This window comes from Podarcis tiliguerta, assembly GCF_965153285.1.
Source record: "Podarcis tiliguerta genome assembly, chromosome: 4".
Lineage (NCBI taxonomy): Eukaryota > Metazoa > Chordata > Lepidosauria > Squamata > Lacertidae > Podarcis > Podarcis tiliguerta.
Genome location: NC_139537.1, coordinates 53,936,926 through 53,957,352, shown reverse-complemented (window position 1 = coordinate 53,957,352; position 20,427 = coordinate 53,936,926). Strand labels below are relative to the sequence as shown.

Here is a 20,427-nt window from a genome sequence, read left to right as displayed (position 1 = left end):
CAACAGTGATGGTATTCTAGTGCTGGATGCTTGTTTGGAGGCCTAATGAGATATTAATTGCTTGTTTTATTTTATATGGGTGGTATTCCAATACTTTTTATTTAGAATAGACCTATTGAAATTAATTACTAAGTTATATGGGTCTACTATGAGTTAAATTTAGTTGAATACCTACCCAAATTTGTATCCCACTTTTGTCAAAAGTGGAAACAAAGCAGCCTTATTAAACAATAAAAACACAAAGCAATTAACTAAAGATAAGCAAAACACACTTCAAAACCACATTTTTTTTAAAAAAAGTGATTCTCCAAGCCATAGAGCAAGAAAACAAATAAAGAAAAACAAATAGTAAGAGGTTTATTAGGCCCAAAGCCTTCTATGCTAAGCCAGATGCATATAGGTTGTCCTTTGGGACAGGATGGGGAGGCACATTCTATAGAGCTTGTGCCACAAAAGAGAACCAAAAGATGCCTACCCAAATAATTTCATTTAGGAGGGTCAAATGGAGCACAGTCTCAGATATGTAGTGGACCATGCAAGAGGTTACATATGGAGGAAATGGTTCTTAAGGCACTTAGAGCCACAAGATTTAGGGGTTGAAAGGTACAAATCAGGCCAATTTCTTTAACTGAACCAGGAAACAGACGAGCAGTCAGCGCAGACCATCCAAAATCAGAATAATATGCTCTGTACTGCACACCTAGTGTCAGCTAACAACATGACAGCAGCATTTTGCACCAGTTAAAGTTTCCAAAGCCTTTTCAAGAGCAGCTGTGTGTTACCATAACTCGGCTATTGAGGTTATTAAGGCAGGGATGGCCACAACCATCTCTAATGTCTCTAGGAAAGTATACAGTTGGAGTACCAGCCCCAGATGGTGAAAAACACTCAAAATTTTTTCCATCATCCGATTATCTAGAAGTATCATCAAAGTACTGAAGTAGCAAGGAGCATCAAGTCTTCAAGTAGCCGAAAACTGTTTTCATTGTCATGCCATATCTCGGAAATATCTGTTGGTTCAATGCGTATGACAGATTAAATAACTGCCACTGCTATCTTTCCAGTATTCCTGGAAGCACATCTCTTCTCTGTTACCGAAATGTTATTTTATTTAGGGATCATCTTATAAGATGCACTTTGCTCCACCACAAGCAGGATCCTTTGAATTAATGAAGACATCCTGTCCCAGACAAATAACCAGTTTCTTCTGTTTTGCCTGAAAAGAAAAGGCAAGCATACATGGTCAGAGATTATTGCCTTATATTTGCAAATACTTCCACGTTACTGATTACAGTTAATTAAAACGATTGCTGCCTTTTTACCTTCCTGGTCCTTGGAACGATGCCATTCTAGGCTACCTGATACCTTTAGACAGGCTGAATTACACTGACGCCAGTCATAATGTCATCTGCTACAATGAATCAGCTAGCGATTCCGGATGAAAATATCTGCAGAGAGGATGGCAGGCTTTCTAGCTGGCTAAGCTTTATAATGAAAAGAGAAAGCAGTTGGGCTTGCAACAATGGTAAGTGGATCCCTAGCGGAGGGCAAACATTTCTCTCCTCTTTCTCTATCACATCTCATATTTTGAAGAGCTGTTTCTTTTAGAGTAGTTGATTCTCAAGAACAAGGCAGGAGGGAAGCTGTAATGGGAATTGTAGGGGTGTAAGAACTCATCCATCTCAAGTGCTCATGCACAGGAGCTGTTCCTAGTGACTGTACCCTGCTGGTGCAATCGTTAAACTACATCCTGCGCTTCATGGGTGAGGAGCCGGTAGCCACCCATCAGCCCTGGTCATCACAGCTACTGGTCAGCAATGATGCGAGTTATAGTTAGGGATGGGCAAACAGGTTGCCAGGAATTGATAAGACAAGGGAAATTCTTACCAATGCTTTTTATTCAATATTCACAGAGAGAGGCTAAGAATTGCAGTCTCTTGGAGTAATGGTGTTGCTTCGAGTGAAACACCACCCTCTCCATCGCTCCCACTTCCTCATGAGTCATCGCTACTGGTGCTGAAAAGGGCCTTTTGCCTTAGAGCTCTTTGCTCTCCTACTTTCAAGGCCCACCGTGTTCTAGGAGGGGGAGGTCTGAAATGCTTTCTAAAGACACTGAGTCCAAAAGCTGTTTCTCCCCCCCCCTCCTCCTCTCCCATTATTTACCAGCTTTTCCCTTCATCTGCCTCTGAGCTGTGACCTCCCTCAAACCCCTGTTGTAATTCTGAACTGTCTCCTTCTTCTCTGGAAGAGTCAGGCTAGGGAGGTCTCTACCACTCCTCCTCTGCCCAGTCCCTGACATCTAACAGTTCTCCACATTGCCACAGCAGTTTGTGAATTTATTTATTTTTTTAAAGTCCTCGTGGAGATTCATAAGGATTTTAGGACGATTCATCTTGGAAACTCCAAAAATAGGAGAGGTGATTATAGATAGTCACTGGTAGGGAAGGGCATTTGAGAGATGCTAAAAGGCCACAATGCAACATCCTCTCCTAATGTTCCAACAGGACTATATGAATATAGTTAGATGGAGGAGCATATTGGCGTTGTGGTGTCAGGCTCTCCCACCCTCCAGCTTACATCCCACCATCAGACTGCTTGTAGAGAGTTTTCTGTGTGCATGACCAGTGTATGCATGAGGCTTCTTGCACATGTTTGAATGAATGGGCTCAGCCCAGGGAAGACTCTGCTACCATAGTGCCTCTCTCCTCCCATTTGCATTCATTTAGCTCAGGGGTAGCCAATGCAGTGCCCTTGAGATGACTCTAGCTCTCATTAGGTCCAGCCAGCATGGCCACTGATCAGGGATGATGAAAACAGCAGTTCATGTACTTCTGGAAGGCACCATATTGGCTAAACTTGATATAGGCCACATAGGCTGAAGTTAGGCCTGTGTGGAGTCACAAAGCACATCTGATTCTATGTTGGATCATTGTGACTGTTCTCTGTTATCACAACACATTGTCCAGAGCTGCACATGAGGCTAAGTTCTACTTGTTGAGCATTTGGTTTGAGTTAAGGCCAGGAAAATCTAAATTAGTAGTGTATGGATATGTGCCGCAGGAAATATCTACGAGCAAGAGCTGACAGGGCTATAGTTTGCCCATGAATCTTTCTGGGGTGGGCTTTCCAGTTTGATGCAAGCTGTGCTTTCTATGTATGCCTCTCATTTGGGAATCATTCCAAAGCCTTCCTATGGAAGAGAAAAAACAATCACCACCAAATTAGACCATAAATAGTTGTTACAACGAACACTTCACTCTTCCTTCCACTATAATGTCTACCAGGAATGCCAGGATGAAAGGTTCTTTTGTTGAATTTAAAAGGCTCTGTGAGTCAGATGAGAGGATTCTGTGTGCATTCCTAATTTAAATGGGTTGTTTACAGATGCATTAAGGCACGAGGAAAGATCTTTGGCTTTTAATGGAGTACGGTAATTTGTGTGACTCTTTTTGGGAGTCAAATTAATGACAGTGTAGCAATAGGGAAAGACAGAGTTGAGCAACACTTTAAGTCCTTGAAGTTCATCGACCAATGTTTTCTAGCCAAGGGCCAAACTTGACTGATGTTCTGAACTCTAAAATCAAGACAGCTGGGATTTGGAAAGATTCTGTAAGATGTTGGCAACGCATCGCATTGTATCTAATAGCATGCACCGCTTTTCATAATCAGTATTTTTATCCCCCATATTACAGATTGTGGGTGGGGGCTAAGGCTGAGTGAGTGTGGCTCACCAAGCATCACCCAGTGAGTTCATTCATGGCAGAGGCGAGATTCTGACCTTGATGATTCATAGTTTAGGGCAAAACTAGACATTAGCTAGATATGTGGCGTGAAGCTATGTATCAAGTTTTTTCTTACTAAATTACAGGCACCAGGAAAGTAGATTGTGTGGAAGTGTGGAGGCTTATCTCTTACTCCTTCCCAGTGCAATTGGAAATTTCCTTACTGGTCACATGCAATAAAAGCAAAATGGGTTTCCAGTTGACCCTCAGTAACTCTATTTTCCTGGAGCAGTGTGAGTACTTGCACCAAGAAGAAAAAACTTTGAAAGTCTTCTTTTGGTAATTGATTTGACCTGAATTTGCATTGTCTAACAGTTTGTGTGTTTGTGCGCTCTCTCTCTCTCTCTGTCTCTCTCTCTCTCTCTCTCTGTTGGTTAAGGTTGAAGAAATAGATTCCAGTCCTGGATCCGTTGAAATTGTCTCCGTTGTAGAAGATGAACTGCCAGGATCTGAGCTCTGCTTTTTCTACAAAAGATTGTTCTGCCTGCAACAAGCAAAAATAGATCCCGGTGAAAATGAAAATGGTAAGAATGCAAGAAGTTCTGGGATGGAAATTAGGGGCCCTTTCTTCCCGAACCTCATTTTAACCCCTCAGATTTAGGAAAATCTTAAATGACTTATACCAGAGATGGGGAACTGGGGACCCCTCAGATGTTATTGAGTTCCAGCTTCCATCAGCCCTGGCTAACATGATTAATGGTGGGAGTTGGAATCCAAGAAAATATGCCCAGATCCATATTTATTCTGGAAGGTATGACAGTGGTACGGAAATCTGCCCCCATGTTGCCCTTTTCCGGGCCAAAAGGACCTGTGTGTCAGCAGTCGCACATCAATTGGACACACCTAAAATGGTTGCTGCCTGTATATAATGCAGGGCATCAGAATATCAAATAGAACATCAAAGAATGAATGCAGCTGATGCTATTTTTATTAAATATAATTAGTGCAAAACTTAATGTTGTATGTCCTGTTCAGAGGTTGTTGTTTCTTGCTTTTTTATTACTCCAGGAGAGATCTCAACACCTCCGTGCCATGGTTTAATTCCACTCGGGCAGCTTCCCCTTATCCTCGCCTTATTACTCACTGTAATCATAGCAGTTGCCATTGGCCTGGGAGGTGAGTGCCAAATAACTTATTTATTAGGTTCTCAACTAACCATTCAAGAGTCTGCATTTTTTATGAGTCTCCTGCTGAGAATAGGATGCTGCCAAAGGTTGCCTATTGATTTTAAACACACACTCACTCACACTTTAACTCCTCAGCATGAGATCTATAAAACAGAGCTGGTATTTAATAAAGTCATTGCCATAATCAACAGAATGCACGCTGCCAGAGGATATCAGTTAGGACCAGCTCACATGATTACTTCCAGTGTACAGTGGTACCTCTGGTTACATACGCTTCAGGTTACATACGCTTCAGGTTACAGACTCCGCTAACCCAGAGATAGTGCTTCAGGTTAAGAACTTTGCTTCAGGATGAGAACAGAAATCATGCTCTGGCGGCGCAGCAGCAGCAGGAGGAGGCTCCATTAGCTAAAGTGGTGCTTCAGGTTAAGAACAGTTTCAGGTTAAGAACGGACCTCCCGAACGAATTAAGTACTTAACCCGAGGTACCACTGTATTGAGATTGACTTCTAGCTGCCTGTGCAACATGGTGACTGGGTTCAGACCTGTGGCGCATGTGGAACTCTAGAATGCAGCATTCATGTGGTAAAGGTAAAGGACCCCTGGGGAGTTATGTCCAGTCAAAGGCAACTATGGGGTTGCAGTGTTCAGGTTGAGGGAGCCAGCATTTGTCCACAGACAGCTTTCCAGGTCATGCGGCCAGCATGACTAAACTGCTTCTGGCGCAATGAAACACTGTGACAGAAGCCAGAGTGCATGGAAATGCCGTTTACCTTCCTGCCGCAGCAGTACCGATTTATCTACTGGCGTGTTTTCGAACTGCTAGGTTGGCAGGAGCTGGGACAGAGGAACGGGAGCTCATTCAGTCACGGGGATTTGAACCACTGACCTTCACCAAAGTTGATGTAAATTTCAGCTGCCAGTCAGGCTGGCTTCTGTATTTGGGGAAGTATGACAATGCTATCTTGTCTTAGGATACTGCATTCAGAAAGAGTGCCCAGGCAGAAATCACTGAAATTTCTGGGGAAACCTGGGCATATGGCAACCCATGTCAGAAGTCAAAATACTGGAGAATTTTCTTTAAAATAGCTCAAAAACTTCACTTTTTAACGATTTAGCCAAAAAAGGTCAACAACTCTGAGCAAAACTAACAACTTTTGTGTCCGGAATTTCACTTTTTGAAATATGGCAACCCTATCTTAGGTCTGTAATTCACAAATTCCCTTTCAAACCTTCTTTCAGCATGTTTATCTAAAGGAATATATCTTAACCGCTTTGAGGCTTTACTACAATTAAGTGGTATATAAATTAATCATCATCATCATCATATTGCTGCCAAGCCAAGGATATGCTGTATTAATTTGATATGATTTCCTTTCATCCTGTCAGTTTACTTCAACTGCATTGGGGGATTTCGGTGCAGGTCGTCCTTCAGATGTATTGACCAAACAGCAAGATGTGATGGAGTCTTCAACTGTAGAGATGGAGAGGATGAGTATAGATGTGGTAACTTTGATTTGATTCTGGATTACACATGCTACTTCCCCTCAAAACTTAGTTTTGATATTTTTTGTTAAAAACCAAATCCAAGCTCTGTTTGAAACATTCCATTCAATATTCCCAAACAAAACATGGCTGACCGTTGTTTGCTGCATTCTTTTTGCATGAACAGAAGTTACTATTGTTACCTTTCAATATGGCAGGACACTGAGGGCAATTTCTAGGTCAAGAGAGCTCATGATCACATGTAGAGAAACAGAAATTATGCGGAATGGCAGAATGGCTGTGCCATAAATAAATGTGTTATTGCTTGGGTAGAGATGGATGAATCTGACAATTTTTGTTTCTCTTACTTTTCTCATTTTTTCCCAATCTTAAATCCAATTCTCCACGCTTCCACAGCAATTTGCAGATTTTTAAAAAAATAATCATTGAAATTTGTCAGCATTTCAGTGCAAATTTCTCCTAATACATTTTTGTATGTAGTTTCCCCTAATATAATGTATTTTTGCATGTTATTTTCACTAATGCATTTTTATATGCAGTTTTCCATAATATAGCCAGTTGTATACACATCATTTGGAGAACAGCATTGCAAAATTGGTTGAGGTGCAAATTTAGAAGAATGGCTGTGTTTTGGTTCAAGAAGTGCGACTTACGTATTTTCTCATTAAAAATTACAGGGAGGGGTGGACTTGATGAACTTTGGGGTCATTTCCAACTTTACAAGTCTATGATTGTATGATATGATTCTATGAAAAAGCAAAGAAATTTGAATTTATCTCCCATCTCTATCTTTGGGCTTCTCTAGATTATTAAGCACACAAAGATTTGCTCACACAAAGATTACGCAGAAGTCATATGATGACTGTGCTTTATTGAACATTCATGCTGAATTGCTTGAGGGGAAGTTATACTACAATAAGCATCCATCCTGATTTCCTTGTGGTTAAATCGTTTCCTGTTAACCAGTCATTTATCCCAAACTTTTTAGTGTGGCTCCCTATCAGTTTTCCAGCCACAAAAGTCCTTTGTGCTTTAAAAAAAAAATCAGATTTATTTTGACAGTGAACTTAAATCCATTTTAATGACATAGACTTATATCCCAGTACGTGATTGAAACCCATCGACAAATTCTGGAGACAACCTTTAAGGCACCATAATACAGTACATTCGTTTTTTTGGCTGCGAGAGGCTGATATGGCTACCTCTCTAGAACAATGTTTCCCAAACTTACCATAATTGCATAAGCTTTTGAGAGTTTAGTCTTACAACCGTATCCATTCTCAGGTGAAGATACTTTGAGAGTAGTTTTAATAGTATTGTTTTTTGTAAACTAGAGCAAATTCTGCTGTTTACCCTTCAAAAACTCTTTGCCTGCTCCTGAGGGCACATGTACCATATTTTGGAAAGCACTGCTCTAGAAGATTACCAGGGGCAGAGTATGAGCAGAGCAGGCGTGCCAACTTGAATAAATATTGGGAGAGCCAGGTAAGGCCTGTCCCGCATAATCGATCACATGATGTGGTGTGCACATACCATTTGAATGGCAATGGCCACCACAAAAAATTCTGGGGTGTGTGTGAAGGGACATTGACCCCTAGGATTTGGCTTCTATGGAACAGAGTAAGGGGGGGGGGAGATCTCAACCTTCATGGGTTTTCAAGATAGCATTTTTTTATTTTACATTCATAACCTATTTTGTTATAAAGCCCTGTTTAGGGAAGTTTTTAATGACTGATGTTTTAATGTATGTTTAATCCCCTGTTGGAAGCCACCCACAGTGGCTAGGGAAACCCAGCTAGATGGGCGTATAAGTAAATAATAATAATAATAATAATAATAATAATAATAATACCTTTATTGCATGAAATAGGAACAAATGCACAAAAACCAATGCCAAAATTCATCGGATCTTGAGAGACACAGTACATTAGTACACTGATTCAGTCGCAGCAGTTGCTTATTAGCTATTTACGGCCTTTCTCTCTGTATCTCACAGTCAGACTGAGTGGCAAGAAGGCTGTGTTGCAAGTGTTTGCTTACGGAGCCTGGAGGACTGTGTGTTCAGAAAACTGGCAAGAAACCTATGGAAGAGTTACATGTAAATACTTAGGTATCTCAAGGTACTGCATAGGAAAAGAACATGGAAATGAAGGATTTGTATGTCAAACTGTTGCTTGCTTTAAAAGAGAAGTCCCTCTCATTACACCCAGCTTTCTGAAATACAACCCATGTACTAAAAATCAAGGTGGTTTCTGCAGCAAAGTGCTGGTTATTTTTTATTTCTGCAGAAAGTGCATATTTACTACAAAACACTATTAATCAGTAAAGCCCCCTGGAAATATAACTTGGTGTTATGTGATTAGCATACAAATGTTGTAAACAAACAAACAAATTGGATTAACAGTACTTCGCCAAGAAACTGACAGGGGCTTTTTGTTGCTGTCTCTGTGTCACCTGCTTTTGACACAGGATGGCACAGGAGACTTATTGCGACTCTATGTTTCATTTACAAATGTAAAGGTAGAGTCAAAGGGGAGGCAAGTAGCAAACAGCCCTAAAACCAGCAGGCCTGCTCCCCTATGTCAGTTCCACATTTCCAACACAAGGGGCCTTCAGCCAACTTTGAGCTCGCTCTCTGATTCCATCCCTTCAGATAGTGCAAACTATTTTTTCATTCATGCACATAAACACCCCGGCTGGAGGGTGGCAAGCGACAAAGCAGAGATGGGCAACCTGCAGTTCTCCAGATATTGTTGGACTCTAGTTAGCATGGTGAATGGTCAGAGATGATGGGTGCTATAGTCCAATAATATCTGGAGGGCAACATATTGTTCACTCCTGGTTGACTGATATCTCATTCAGATACAGAGATCCCCAATTATCTCCAAAACATTAACTCCCTCTTGAGGAAATGCCAAATTCTAATTCTGGGCTATACTCAAGCAATATGAGCAAGAAGGTTGGCCTCAGGTTGGCATGTTCTGATGACAGTCAGCGGCTGGATAGGATACCACCAGGGAACCACGTGTATGTTGCTTTGGTTTCCATGATGAGAGAAAGGCAGGATATAAATGTGAATGGATAAGTAAAACAACAGCAGGATGATCCATCAGAAGCCACAGTGGGATTTTAGTGTGTGTTCATTGATTATCCATTAGTTTAATACAGGGTTTCCTTAAAACTATTTGCAATATTTCCATAAAAAACTTTATAGCAAGCCACCTAACATTTGCAAGCCAGGTAGGCTGGCCATGTGATAGAAGAAGTTGAAGTAGAAGTAGAAGAATGTTGCTGAATTTTCAAGGCAATTCCTGTTATTTACAGCTTTGTGAGTTCGAGGGCCTACCCAGTGACCGCTATTGAAGAAGCATTTCAGAGGCATTTTGTTGCTGCAGATCATTGGTTGTCAGCCGATCAGCTGACATCTCCACAGAACACTACGTCCTTGCGGTATGTCTCAGATGCTAAATTACAGAAAGATACGTACATGAATTTTAAAATATAAACTCTTCCAACCCAGTCCTGCTGGCAGGGCTGGACTGCAGTACACACCATCTTATACCCTTAGACCCATGGCAGAGCCTTTTCAGTGGTGATTCCCCAGTGGTGAATTGCCCTCCCTTTTGAGGTGCAGCTGTCTCCGTAAGTATTCAGGAAGTATTGGAAAACATCAGTGTTTACCCAGGCATTAGGTGGCTGAAGAATACTGTTCCAATCTTACCACCTTGCCAATAGGAGGGGAAATGGGTCCCTTTTTCTTTCTTTTGTTTGGGGGTGGGGGAAAGGAAAAGGGGGTCTGTTTGTTCCTCCCCACCCCAGCTTACCAGGCAGGCACACTGACTTGGGAAAGTGACTGGGGGGGGGGGGCTGACATCATGTCTAGGTGTCACGCAGCAGCCTGGCTCCCATGGCCAGGGGTTTCTTGGCTTCCTGCCACCCCCATAGGCCAGGGGCTGCTTTCCCTCTGCAGCAGGAGAAGGAGGAGCTGCCATGTTGTCAGCTTGCATGACAGCGCCGTGTCGCAAAAGAAAGAAATGGGGACCCATTTTACCCCTTCCCACCACCATCTGGTGTGTGTGTGTGTGTAAGAGCGAACAACCAGTGCAGCAATGGGGGAGGGTGGGAAGGGAAAGAAAAGTGCACAGGACCCCTGGAGCCCCCCCCTCAAAACCATTGCCTCATAGCAATACAAAGGAAGGGTGCTTTATTTATTTATTTAATTCTGTTTACAAATCGCTTCTTATAAAATAAATCAAAGCAATTTCATATCTTTAAATATCAGCAAAAAATACCACCAATGATACTATGTCATATATGAAAACATTTAGAACAGTTTAAATAAAAATGAAAAGGCAACAGAAGCTGGAAGAATACTTTTAAGAAGGGGCTCCTTTTTTCTTTCTTTTAGACTTAACACATTGAACCTCAATTTAATTTGATGGATGAAGTGGAAAGAGAGGTAGCAAGCATTCAGGTCTATCACTTTGTCTTCTTTTCATTTCAGAGAAGAGTGTGCCTCAGGCTATGTGATCATCCTAAAATGTTTGGGTAAGCACTTTGAAAAACAGCAGAATGTAACATCAGTTTCACAACAAGAATTGTGGGAGAATGTGCAAGCTAAAAGTTCGTTTGTGCAAGTTGAAATATGCAAGTTGAGAGCATGGTAGTGGCTCTAACTCATTTCCAGGGGTCAAATCACATACAGGAGACCTTTCAGTGGGTGAAATTTGACAGCAATTCTCAGAAATATCTCCTTTCTGTAAATAAAAATTTAGCAACTAGGAGAGAAAACTTATACAAGCGAGAACTGGCAGATGAGTTAGAGAAAAAGAGAGAGCGATTTGGGAACACCCCCAAAGTAAGACAATATATTTCTCATCAATATTCTTATGTGTCTCTCTGAGCTAAGCATGACTTAGATTCAAGAACTGGGTCTTTAAAATATATGTGCACAGAGACATAGCTAGGAGTTAGTGAGAACAGACCCTGCTAGAGGCTCAGGCCTGGGTTTGTTTATTTTTTATCACTAGTGATTCCAGTGATGCTACTTTCCCTTTTCTACAGCGTGTGGCGCTCGGTCCAGGTATGCCCCCCGTATAGTGGGAGGAAATGCGTCGATGCCCCAGCAATGGCCATGGCAAGCCAGCCTTCAGTTCCAAGGATATCATTTGTGTGGTGGATCTATCATCACCCCTTGGTGGATTGTAACAGCAGCCCACTGTGTTTATGAGTAAGTGCCTTGTCTCGTTTGCCATGTTTTTGCGCAGCAGACACCTATTGCATGGGTTGTTCCCAACCAGTTGTTGACTCCAATCCTAGCTGGGCCACAGTTGTGAAGCAAGTGTCCTGCCCACATAGTGGCCAGGTTTTTAAATGATGCAGCAGTGCTAGGGAGCGAAGCCTCTGTAGTAACGTTTCTCACATGTGGCAGCTAGACTGGTGACTGGGAGTGGCCACTGGTCCTGAAAGACCTACATTGGCTCCCAGTACGTTTCCGAGCACAATTCAAAGTGTTGGTGCTGACCTTTAATGCCCTAAATGGCCTTGGCCCAGTATACCTGAAGGAGTGTCTCCACCCCCATTGTTCTGCCTGGACACTGAGGTCTAGCGCTGAGGGCCTTCTGGCAGTTCCCTCACTGTGAGATGTGAGGTTAGAGGGAATCAGGCAGAGGGCCTTTTTGGTGATGGTGCCTGCCCTGTGGAACGCCCTCCTGTCAGATGTCAAGGAAATAAACAACTATCTGGCTTTTAGAAGACATCTGAAGGCAGCTCTATTTCGGGAAGTTTTTAATGTTTGATGTTTTATTGTGCTTTTAATGTTCAGTTGGGAGCTGCCCAGAGTGTCTGGGGAAACCCAAACAGATGGGTGAGGTATAAATAATTTATTATTATTATTATTATTATTATTATTATTATTAGTCACTATTGAGATGTGTAAAGGGCACAATACTATGCTAGGAAAAAGAAGGGCAATTTCTTGACACAGGAAGGTCATGAAAAATCAGTTTTAGCTTCTGCAATAAGAGATGCGGTTAAATATGAACAGGTACAGATGTTAGGGCCTGGGGAGAATTTAATTTCAGTTCACATTTTCATGACGTTTTTTACAGCAAGGTTCACAAATTGCTGCAGAAATGTGGAGAACTGAATTCAAGATTGGAAAAATGAGAAACTGAGAGAACTGAAATGGTCAGATCCTTCCATCCTAGTAATGGTACACACTGAGGAACATCTTTAAAAAGACAAAAAAAAAAAAAAAAGCACTATCAGTGAAGGAGCAGGGTGTTGCGATAGAATAGCCAAGAACAGGAGCATTACTGGATTGCAACAACAAATTCCGCAGGAAGCAGACTGTAGAGGATTACAGATGATTTAATGTAGCATTGACCAAATTAATGTCAATAGGTAGAGGGATGCATCAGAAGGGAAAAAATGAAATCAGCAGGGTACTACTACTACTGTACGGCTACTACTACTATTTTATACCCTGCCTTTTTCCCTGACATGGACTCAAGGCATCTTACAGATAAAAATAAGAATAACTGTTTTACTGGCAAGCTGGGCATTAGAAACTGATTTATTAAATATTTGATACTAATAAGCATTGGTTCCAGATCTGAAATTAATCATGGCTGAGCACTGATGAGTATATAAAAAAATCCTAACAAGCTGCTATAATTAAACACGATTTCTAGAAATGTGAATCTTAGTGTAATTCTGTCATTGCTGGAAATGACTTCTTGTGCCAGAATGGATTTAACACTGAGGCCAAAAATGTGTCATACAGGTTTGGCAAATGATTTTAAATGTTGGAAGCCACTAACCCTTTCTTTTTCTAATGTCTTTGTTTCAGTTTGTACTTCCCAAGAGCTTGGAGTGTGTATGCGGGCTTTGTAATATTGGAAGAAGGCCCTGCTAATCCATATTTAGTGGACAAAATTATATACCATAAAAATTATAAACCCAAAACAATGAAGAATGATATAGCATTGATTAGGCTGGCCAAACCACTTGCACTAAATGGTAATTTTCCATCTGTTGCTATTTCTTTCTCCTTCCCCTCTTGTTCCACATTTAAACTTAGAATTGATTACTGCTGTCACTAAAAATATAATATTAATCTGTGGTAATTGAATCAAGAACCACCAGTCCCACAATGATGCCTAATAGAGATAACAATGATTTCTGATTTTAATTTTTATGTGTCTTTTATTATGTCTGTATAGTTGTAAACTGCATCATTTTTTAAAAAATTGCTGTGTACATTTTTTTTAATGAATAAGTAAATGATCCGGCAATATGAGCAATTCCACATAGCAACCTGATTTACTCGTTTTCTTGGCATGTCAGCAACACTCTAAAATACACACCCAGGTTTCTTGGAGCATGAATCCTCTTGCTCTCAGAATAACAAAGACTTCAGGATCTGTGCTGATCCTGAAGTCATCCTTCCATTCGTATGAAGGAATGTGGAACCCTTGCAAGTTAAAAAAAGCACTCTCCATGTGGATAGTGAGGACTGTAAGCATAAATATGCATCTGGTTACCTCAATGAAGAGTGACCAGTTGGTGGTCCATGGACCACAGCAGTTTATCATACCCACAGTGGTGTCCTCAAAAGGTTGCCCATAATTTTGTTTATAAGGGAAATAAATTGTGTGAACAATGTCATGTCTAATTTGGTCCTAAGTACCAACAGAGTTAAGACAGAGGCCCTGTAAGAACAATCCAGCTGGACCAGACTAAAGGTCCATCAAGGCTAATATTCTGCTACCCACAGCAGCCTCTGGGAAGCCCGTAAATACAGCATGAAGGCCATAACCCTCTTCTGCTGGTGTTTCCCCACAACTGGTATTCAGAGATATGTTGCGGTTTAACTTTCCACATGCAAAGTATGTGCTCTGCATTGAGCTACAGTTCTTTTCCCCAGATTTGTATTTGCAATCACTGGTAGTTCATCCATGTACTTGGAGTCCTTGTCATGAGGATGGGCTGAACCTCCCAAAGAATACTGGAATGGAGAGTGCTTATTTTGACCTATGGGTTTGTTTCCACGAATAGAAAAACCCACAGTATATTTATTTAAAATGCTGAGGAACATATTCCTTGATCTAGCATAAGCTAATGCACCACAAACAGACCCATTCTTTATATGATGAGGTAGAGTGAATAACCCAAATAGGGGTGGGGGGAAGCAAGCTTGAATGCACACATTTCCAGTATTGTGTTTTTATCTGAGGTGTATTTTCATGGAAATGGAGAATTACAGTGCTACTCTATATGCTCTATCACCCCTCAAATCTATACAGTAGCAAATTAACTGGATGGTTAGTTCAGATCAATACATGAAACTTCCTCTGTCCCACTCCTTGTTGCCTCTTTAGAGTTGCTTATTGGCCACAATGAATCTTCTGAACAGTCATCAGTTCAGGCTTTGGCTGAATGTCAAAGGCTTGACCTCCATAAGTGCAATACAATACAGATGATGGGAGTCAATGCACATTACACAATTCTACTGCTGAAGTCATGTCAGGCTGAGTACACATTATATCTTTAAAGCATATACAAAGCATATTTCCCCCCTCAATGAATTCTGGGTACTGTAATTCATTAAGGGTTGCTGGGAATTGTTACCCTGTGTGGGCTAAACTATGAGGTCCAAAATCCTTTGAGGAAGAGAATGTGCTTTAGATGTGCTTTAAAGGTGTAGTGTGTATTTAGACTTTGTCTGGACCTGACACTACCTATATTGGAGGCATAGCTGTCAACTTTTCCCTTTTCTTGTGAGGAATCCTATTCGGAATAAGGTAATTTCCCTTAAAAAAAGGGAAACATTGACAGCTATGATTGGAGGCCACTTGGAGACCATATTGAAGTTGCTCTGAAATCTCTGAAGGAAAACAGAGATATATAAACAAGCTCACATGACTATCAAAAATATGTATTATGAAACTGCTAGTTTGGAGAGCAGGTATTTCTTTCTACACAGGTAATATAGAGCCAATTTGTCTTCCTAATTATGGAGAACATTTTCCAGAGGGGAAAATGTGTTGGATATCAGGATGGGGAGCTGCAGAAGAAGGAGGCAAGTATTTTAGCATTTGAATCTAACAATGTATTTTTTGTTAACTGAAAATTTGCTATGTGTGAACAATTAATTCAAGAGATACACTTAATAAATACTTTCCCATAAGCAGAAAAATTCCAGTCTGACCAAAAGTGTCATGTACAGAGACTTCTTCACATCCATCAGCAAGAGGTGAGAAGGAGCCCCAAGTCTCCATGAGACACAGTGGTTGATATCCAATAATAGTCAGAATAATGGGTCTACTCTGAATTGGACTAAAGTTGGATATTACCCAATAATATTGACTTGATTGCTTTCAGTGAGACTTAAGCCCAGCTAAGATCTCCTCAAAGTCTTAAAGAATTTCTGGGTAGATTTGGGAATTCCTTAAAAAAATTTGTATAGGATTGAACAAATGTTTCAACTACAGTGGAACCTTGAGTTTCAAACGGAATCCTTTCTCAAAGACCATTCGACTTCTGAAATGTTCAAAACCGAAAACTCAACACGGAAGCCTCAATACAATAGGGAAGCTAAAAATGGAAGCCTTGTGGCATGTTCGGGTTCTGAAAAGCATTTGAAAACCGAAGCAGTTACTTCTGGGCTTTTGGCGTTCGAAAGCCGAAATGTTTGACTTCCGAGACGCTCAAAAACCGAGGTTCCACTGTATTTCTAAAGAAAACTAAATGCAGCACTGGTTGTCTGGCATTGATAAAATATATGAAATTATAGGAAAGTTTTTTGTTTTTTGTTTTAAGTGCATTTAAAAAGTAATAGCTAATCACTTTTTAAGATGCCATATCTTCGCTATCCCTGAAATGGAGAATTTAACTTCTGTCTTGGAACAGGTGATACGTTGGAGATTCTGAATTATGCTGGTGTCCCTTTGATTTCTAACAAAGTGTGCAACCACAGAGAGGTCTATGGGGGAATTGTGGCTTCGTCAATGCTCTGCGCAGGTTATTTACAAGGAGGCATAGACACATGTCAGGTAGGGGCATTTCTTAAAGGTGACTGTCTTAACTGAGCAATCTGGTGGTGGTGAAGATACTACCAATATCTCAAGATGTAAAGGGCCTTAGAGGCAAAAGCAGCACTTTAAATCAGGCCCAGGAACAGTCTGGGAGCCAATGAGCATAACGAAGTACTGGCACAATATGTTTATAATGCCCAATTCCAGTTATTAGAAAAACTGGAATGAGGAAGTGAGTAGCTTGCTTGTGGGTGTCATACAATGAAGGGCAGGTTAAAAATCTAATCCATTTGAGGGAGTCAGTGAGAAGGAGAGATGGGCATTCATTTGTACTTGCTGAGTGATTTAAATAAAATCCTAAACTTAAATCCAGGTACACTGGACTGCTGAATGACAACCCTCAAAGCAAGTCAAGGCATTTGCAGCCTTTCTCCATGGTTCCATCAATTGGTGTTTGAATGACTAACTTCTGCTAGCTTAAATGTTATTAGCAGCTCTCCCTCCTGTTTCTTTTTGAGATCCAGACGAAAGCTTGTTTTCCTGTCTCTTTCAGGGAGACAGTGGGGGACCATTGGTATGTGAAGATCGGAATACTTGGAAGCTAGTAGGAACAACCAGCTTTGGGGTGGGCTGTGCGGAAGAAAATAAACCAGGGGTCTACAGTCGCATCACCTCATTTCTGGATTGGATACATGAACAAATGGAGGTTTACTTTCCAATAGTTTCTTCTCCCCAGCCTAACCTTAATAGTGGGGTCAAGGGGCTGTTATGCTTCTACCTTATCAATGGTTTCCTTATTTGCAACTTCTTCCCCCTGTTCCATACAAGTGAATGGAGCAAGGGGAGGCGATTTTCACTCCTTTCATGTATTATGTTGGTTGTAGGAGCAATTGTTAAAATTCACTGTTTATTAAGGGAGGGTGGGATCCTGGACCCTCAGTCCTAAACTGGGTGTGGGGTGTGGGTGGGGTGTGGGCAGGGTGGTTAAGCATGGGAAATATACAAAGATTTGGGCCAGCCCAGGAGACTTGAGCACCAACCCTGATAGGAGTGATAGCTTGGTCACACCCTAAATTTCTTCTGTTTGCCCATAGATAAGATAGAAAAATGGGTAAGAGTTGCAGGGCTGTGTTTAAGCAATTCCTGCTGGGTTTTGCATAGCAACCCTTTCTGAAGCAGGAACACAGATTGCGCAGAGAACAGCAGGTATTACTTAATGCTCTTTTAACTGTGACATTTCACATGCTGAGGGAGTGCAGAGTAGTATATTTTGAAGTGCTTGGAGGCTATGAAGCAGCCTGGTATTGCAGTGAAGGAAGCAGCATTCCTTTATGGTAAAATAAAATAAAACCATATCGGAATCACATGTCTAGTACATTATTAACATTTGTCAGTCACCATCTGTAAATGAGAATACAAGTTCGATTAGTAAGAACTATTTGCCCATTTCCAGCTCCCATCAGTCCTCTCAACCTATCCTAAATACTGACTTTAAAAAACTACCATAAAGGCTAAAAGGCCACAGAATAGGCGTCAATTATTATATGTCTTATTTTCCTGCCATGATTTTGTGTGGATTTGGAAGTAAATTTCATAGCTAAATGCTTTTTTTCTTCCTGAGAAGCAATACTATTGATGTCTCAAATGGTGCATGCTTCATTTGTATTTGTAGAGAGAAGAATGGAAGAGAGGAGGTTAGATCATTACCACATAAACTCTTCAGAATGTTTGTTTGGGAGAGAGAGGACAATCAACTTTCATCCTGCACAGTTTTTGCACTTCCTAACAGAAGAACTGCTACATCTTTTGTACTCATCCCTTTAAAACGCACTATGTCACAATGAAGAATATTCATGTATTTTGATGCTGTCACCCGGTTTTCAGGTGTAAGCATGCCTGCATGCCAAGAATCCTTCTCTCCTAACCCACCTATTCCTGGTGAACTGAGATGGAAAAGGAAGATTCCAGATCATTAGGCCAGCGAAGTGAAAAGTATGGACAGGTTTACTGGGTTTGCTGCCTGCCTGAAAAAGAAGATACAACCAGGGCAGGAAGGCGGTGCCCATCTCTCAGTTGATGGTAGAAATAGTGTACAATGTTGGTTGGGTGCAATGGCACTAAAATACTGATGGATTTTCTTTTGACTTTTTATTATAATAATCATCATCATCATCATCATCATCATCATCATCACCACAAACTGATGTGGAAATGTGAAGAACTGAATTTAATAAAGAAAGAAGAAGAGAAACATAGAAAAAACAAAACTGGCTGTTTTACCCATCCTTTTTTGAGCAGCTAAAGAGTTCTGATTTTTGGCACCTAAGCAATAGCTGAATGCAACTAGAGTGGAGCAGTGTTTGCCACCAACAAGAACACAAACAAAATCACATTGTCAGCTAGTGCTTGCTCCTTAAATTTTGTTGCATTTCCTGTCTCAAAAATCACAACTGCACTGCTATTTCCCTCCTACATATGTTTAAGAACACCAGGCTCAAGTCTTTCCTTTCCACATACTGCTCAGCAGATTGGTTCACTGTAAAACTAGGTGGGCGGAAAGGAACAAGGAACTTGATTTACTTTGAAAAGCCCTCCCCGCTTTTCTTTTAATCCAGCCTAAGAAATTCTGTGAATCAATGCTCTTGATCTTTAACACAGTTATTCTGAGATTTCTAAATTACATATGCTGCCTTGTTGATGCAAAGGCACATTGTAAATAAGCAGATGTGTAATCATCTGATGGTGCTTGATTTATAGCCTTAGAGGGCAAAACACTAGACTTAAGGCATGTTGTAAATAAATGAATAAATAAATAAATGCAAACATATCAGTCTGATGGAGCTTGATTTATAATCTTGGAGGTAAATTTTAAAAAACAATAACTACAGGAGCTCTGTCATTTGTTTCTGGGCATTCCATTATGAATGAACATCTTCCTTTTAACTGGGCATTCTGTGCAACCCAAAAATTATCGAACAAGTAGTGATCTAGGTTCACAGAGTATACCCAGGAGAGGAGCCACATTACACAGTTACCACAGAAAGTCTTTAGGCAATGAAGCAAGCAAGCAAGCAAGCAAGCAAGCAAGCAAGCAAAATAAATAAATAAATACCCATTCTGAAGCATCAAGGCAGGCTGTGATACGTTTACGGCTGGAATATGAAAATTCATTCTAAAAATATAGCTTACAGATGGCACATTTTTTAATAGTGGGAGAATTGCACATTTATGGGAGAATCCTTACAGAAGCAGCACATGAGAGAAATGAGTGTGGCATGCCCCAGAATGTATGCACTATTCCTTAACTTATATATAGTTAGATTGTAAAGCGAATCTACACTGGTTGGTTGTAAATGTGTTATAAAAATGTGACACCAGAGGGCGCTGTAGAGCAGGGAGCTTTTGACAATGGAAAACTGCATTGAGAGTTATATAATGTTGTTGTTTAGTCGTTTAGTCATGTCCGACTCTTCGTGACCCCATGGACCAGAGCACGCCAGGCACTCCTGTCTTCCACTGCCTCCCGCAGTTTGGTCAAACACATGCTGGTAGCTTCGAACACATGCTGGTCAAACACATCTCATCCTCTGTCGTCCCCTTCTCCTTGTGCCCTCAATCTTTCCCAACATCAGGGTCTTTTCCAGGGAGTCTTCTCTTCTCATGAGGTGGCCAAAGTATTGGAGTCTCAGCTTCAGGACTCAGTGACCTGAGTGAGCACTCAGGGCTGATTTCCTTAAGAAGGATAGGTTTGATCTTCTTGCAGTCCATGGGACTCTCAAGAGTCTCCTCCAGCACCATAATTCAAAAGCATCAATTCTTCGGTGATCAGCCTTCTTTATGCTCCAGCTCTCACTTCCATACACTTCCACACATAATATTAGTTAATAACATTTTTACGATCAATGTTGATCCAGCCCCAGTGTATCGTCTCAGTATTTATAACAAATTATAAATAAACTAGCATATTTCTCT

At 40.9% G+C, this 20,427-nt stretch overlaps 1 protein-coding gene across 1 annotated transcript; it reads left to right on the top strand.

The window, feature by feature from the left end:
* Nucleotides 1-1,043: 1,043 nt before the first annotated feature.
* On the top strand, nucleotides 1,044-19,235 carry TMPRSS3 (transmembrane serine protease 3). The gene is made up of 12 exons (XM_083437373.1): nucleotides 1,044-1,525; nucleotides 4,162-4,306; nucleotides 4,791-4,898; nucleotides 6,299-6,415; nucleotides 8,412-8,535; nucleotides 9,740-9,865; nucleotides 10,920-10,963; nucleotides 11,480-11,645; nucleotides 13,269-13,438; nucleotides 16,331-16,473; nucleotides 17,009-17,161; nucleotides 18,128-19,235. The coding sequence occupies exons 1-12, from the start codon at nucleotides 1,523-1,525 to the stop codon at nucleotides 18,152-18,154; spliced, it is 1,326 nt and encodes a 441-aa protein (XP_083293499.1). The 5' UTR covers nucleotides 1,044-1,522; the 3' UTR covers nucleotides 18,155-19,235.
* Nucleotides 19,236-20,427: the final 1,192 nt, after the last annotated feature.

Coding starts and splice junctions, on each gene's coding strand:
- TMPRSS3 (XM_083437373.1), top strand. Junction 4,899..6,298: donor AGTTGCCATTGGCCTGGGAG/GTGAGTGCCAAA, acceptor TCATCCTGTCAG/TTTACTTCAACTGCATTGGG. Junction 8,536..9,739: donor AAATACTTAGGTATCTCAAG/GTACTGCATAGG, acceptor TGTTATTTACAG/CTTTGTGAGTTCGAGGGCCT.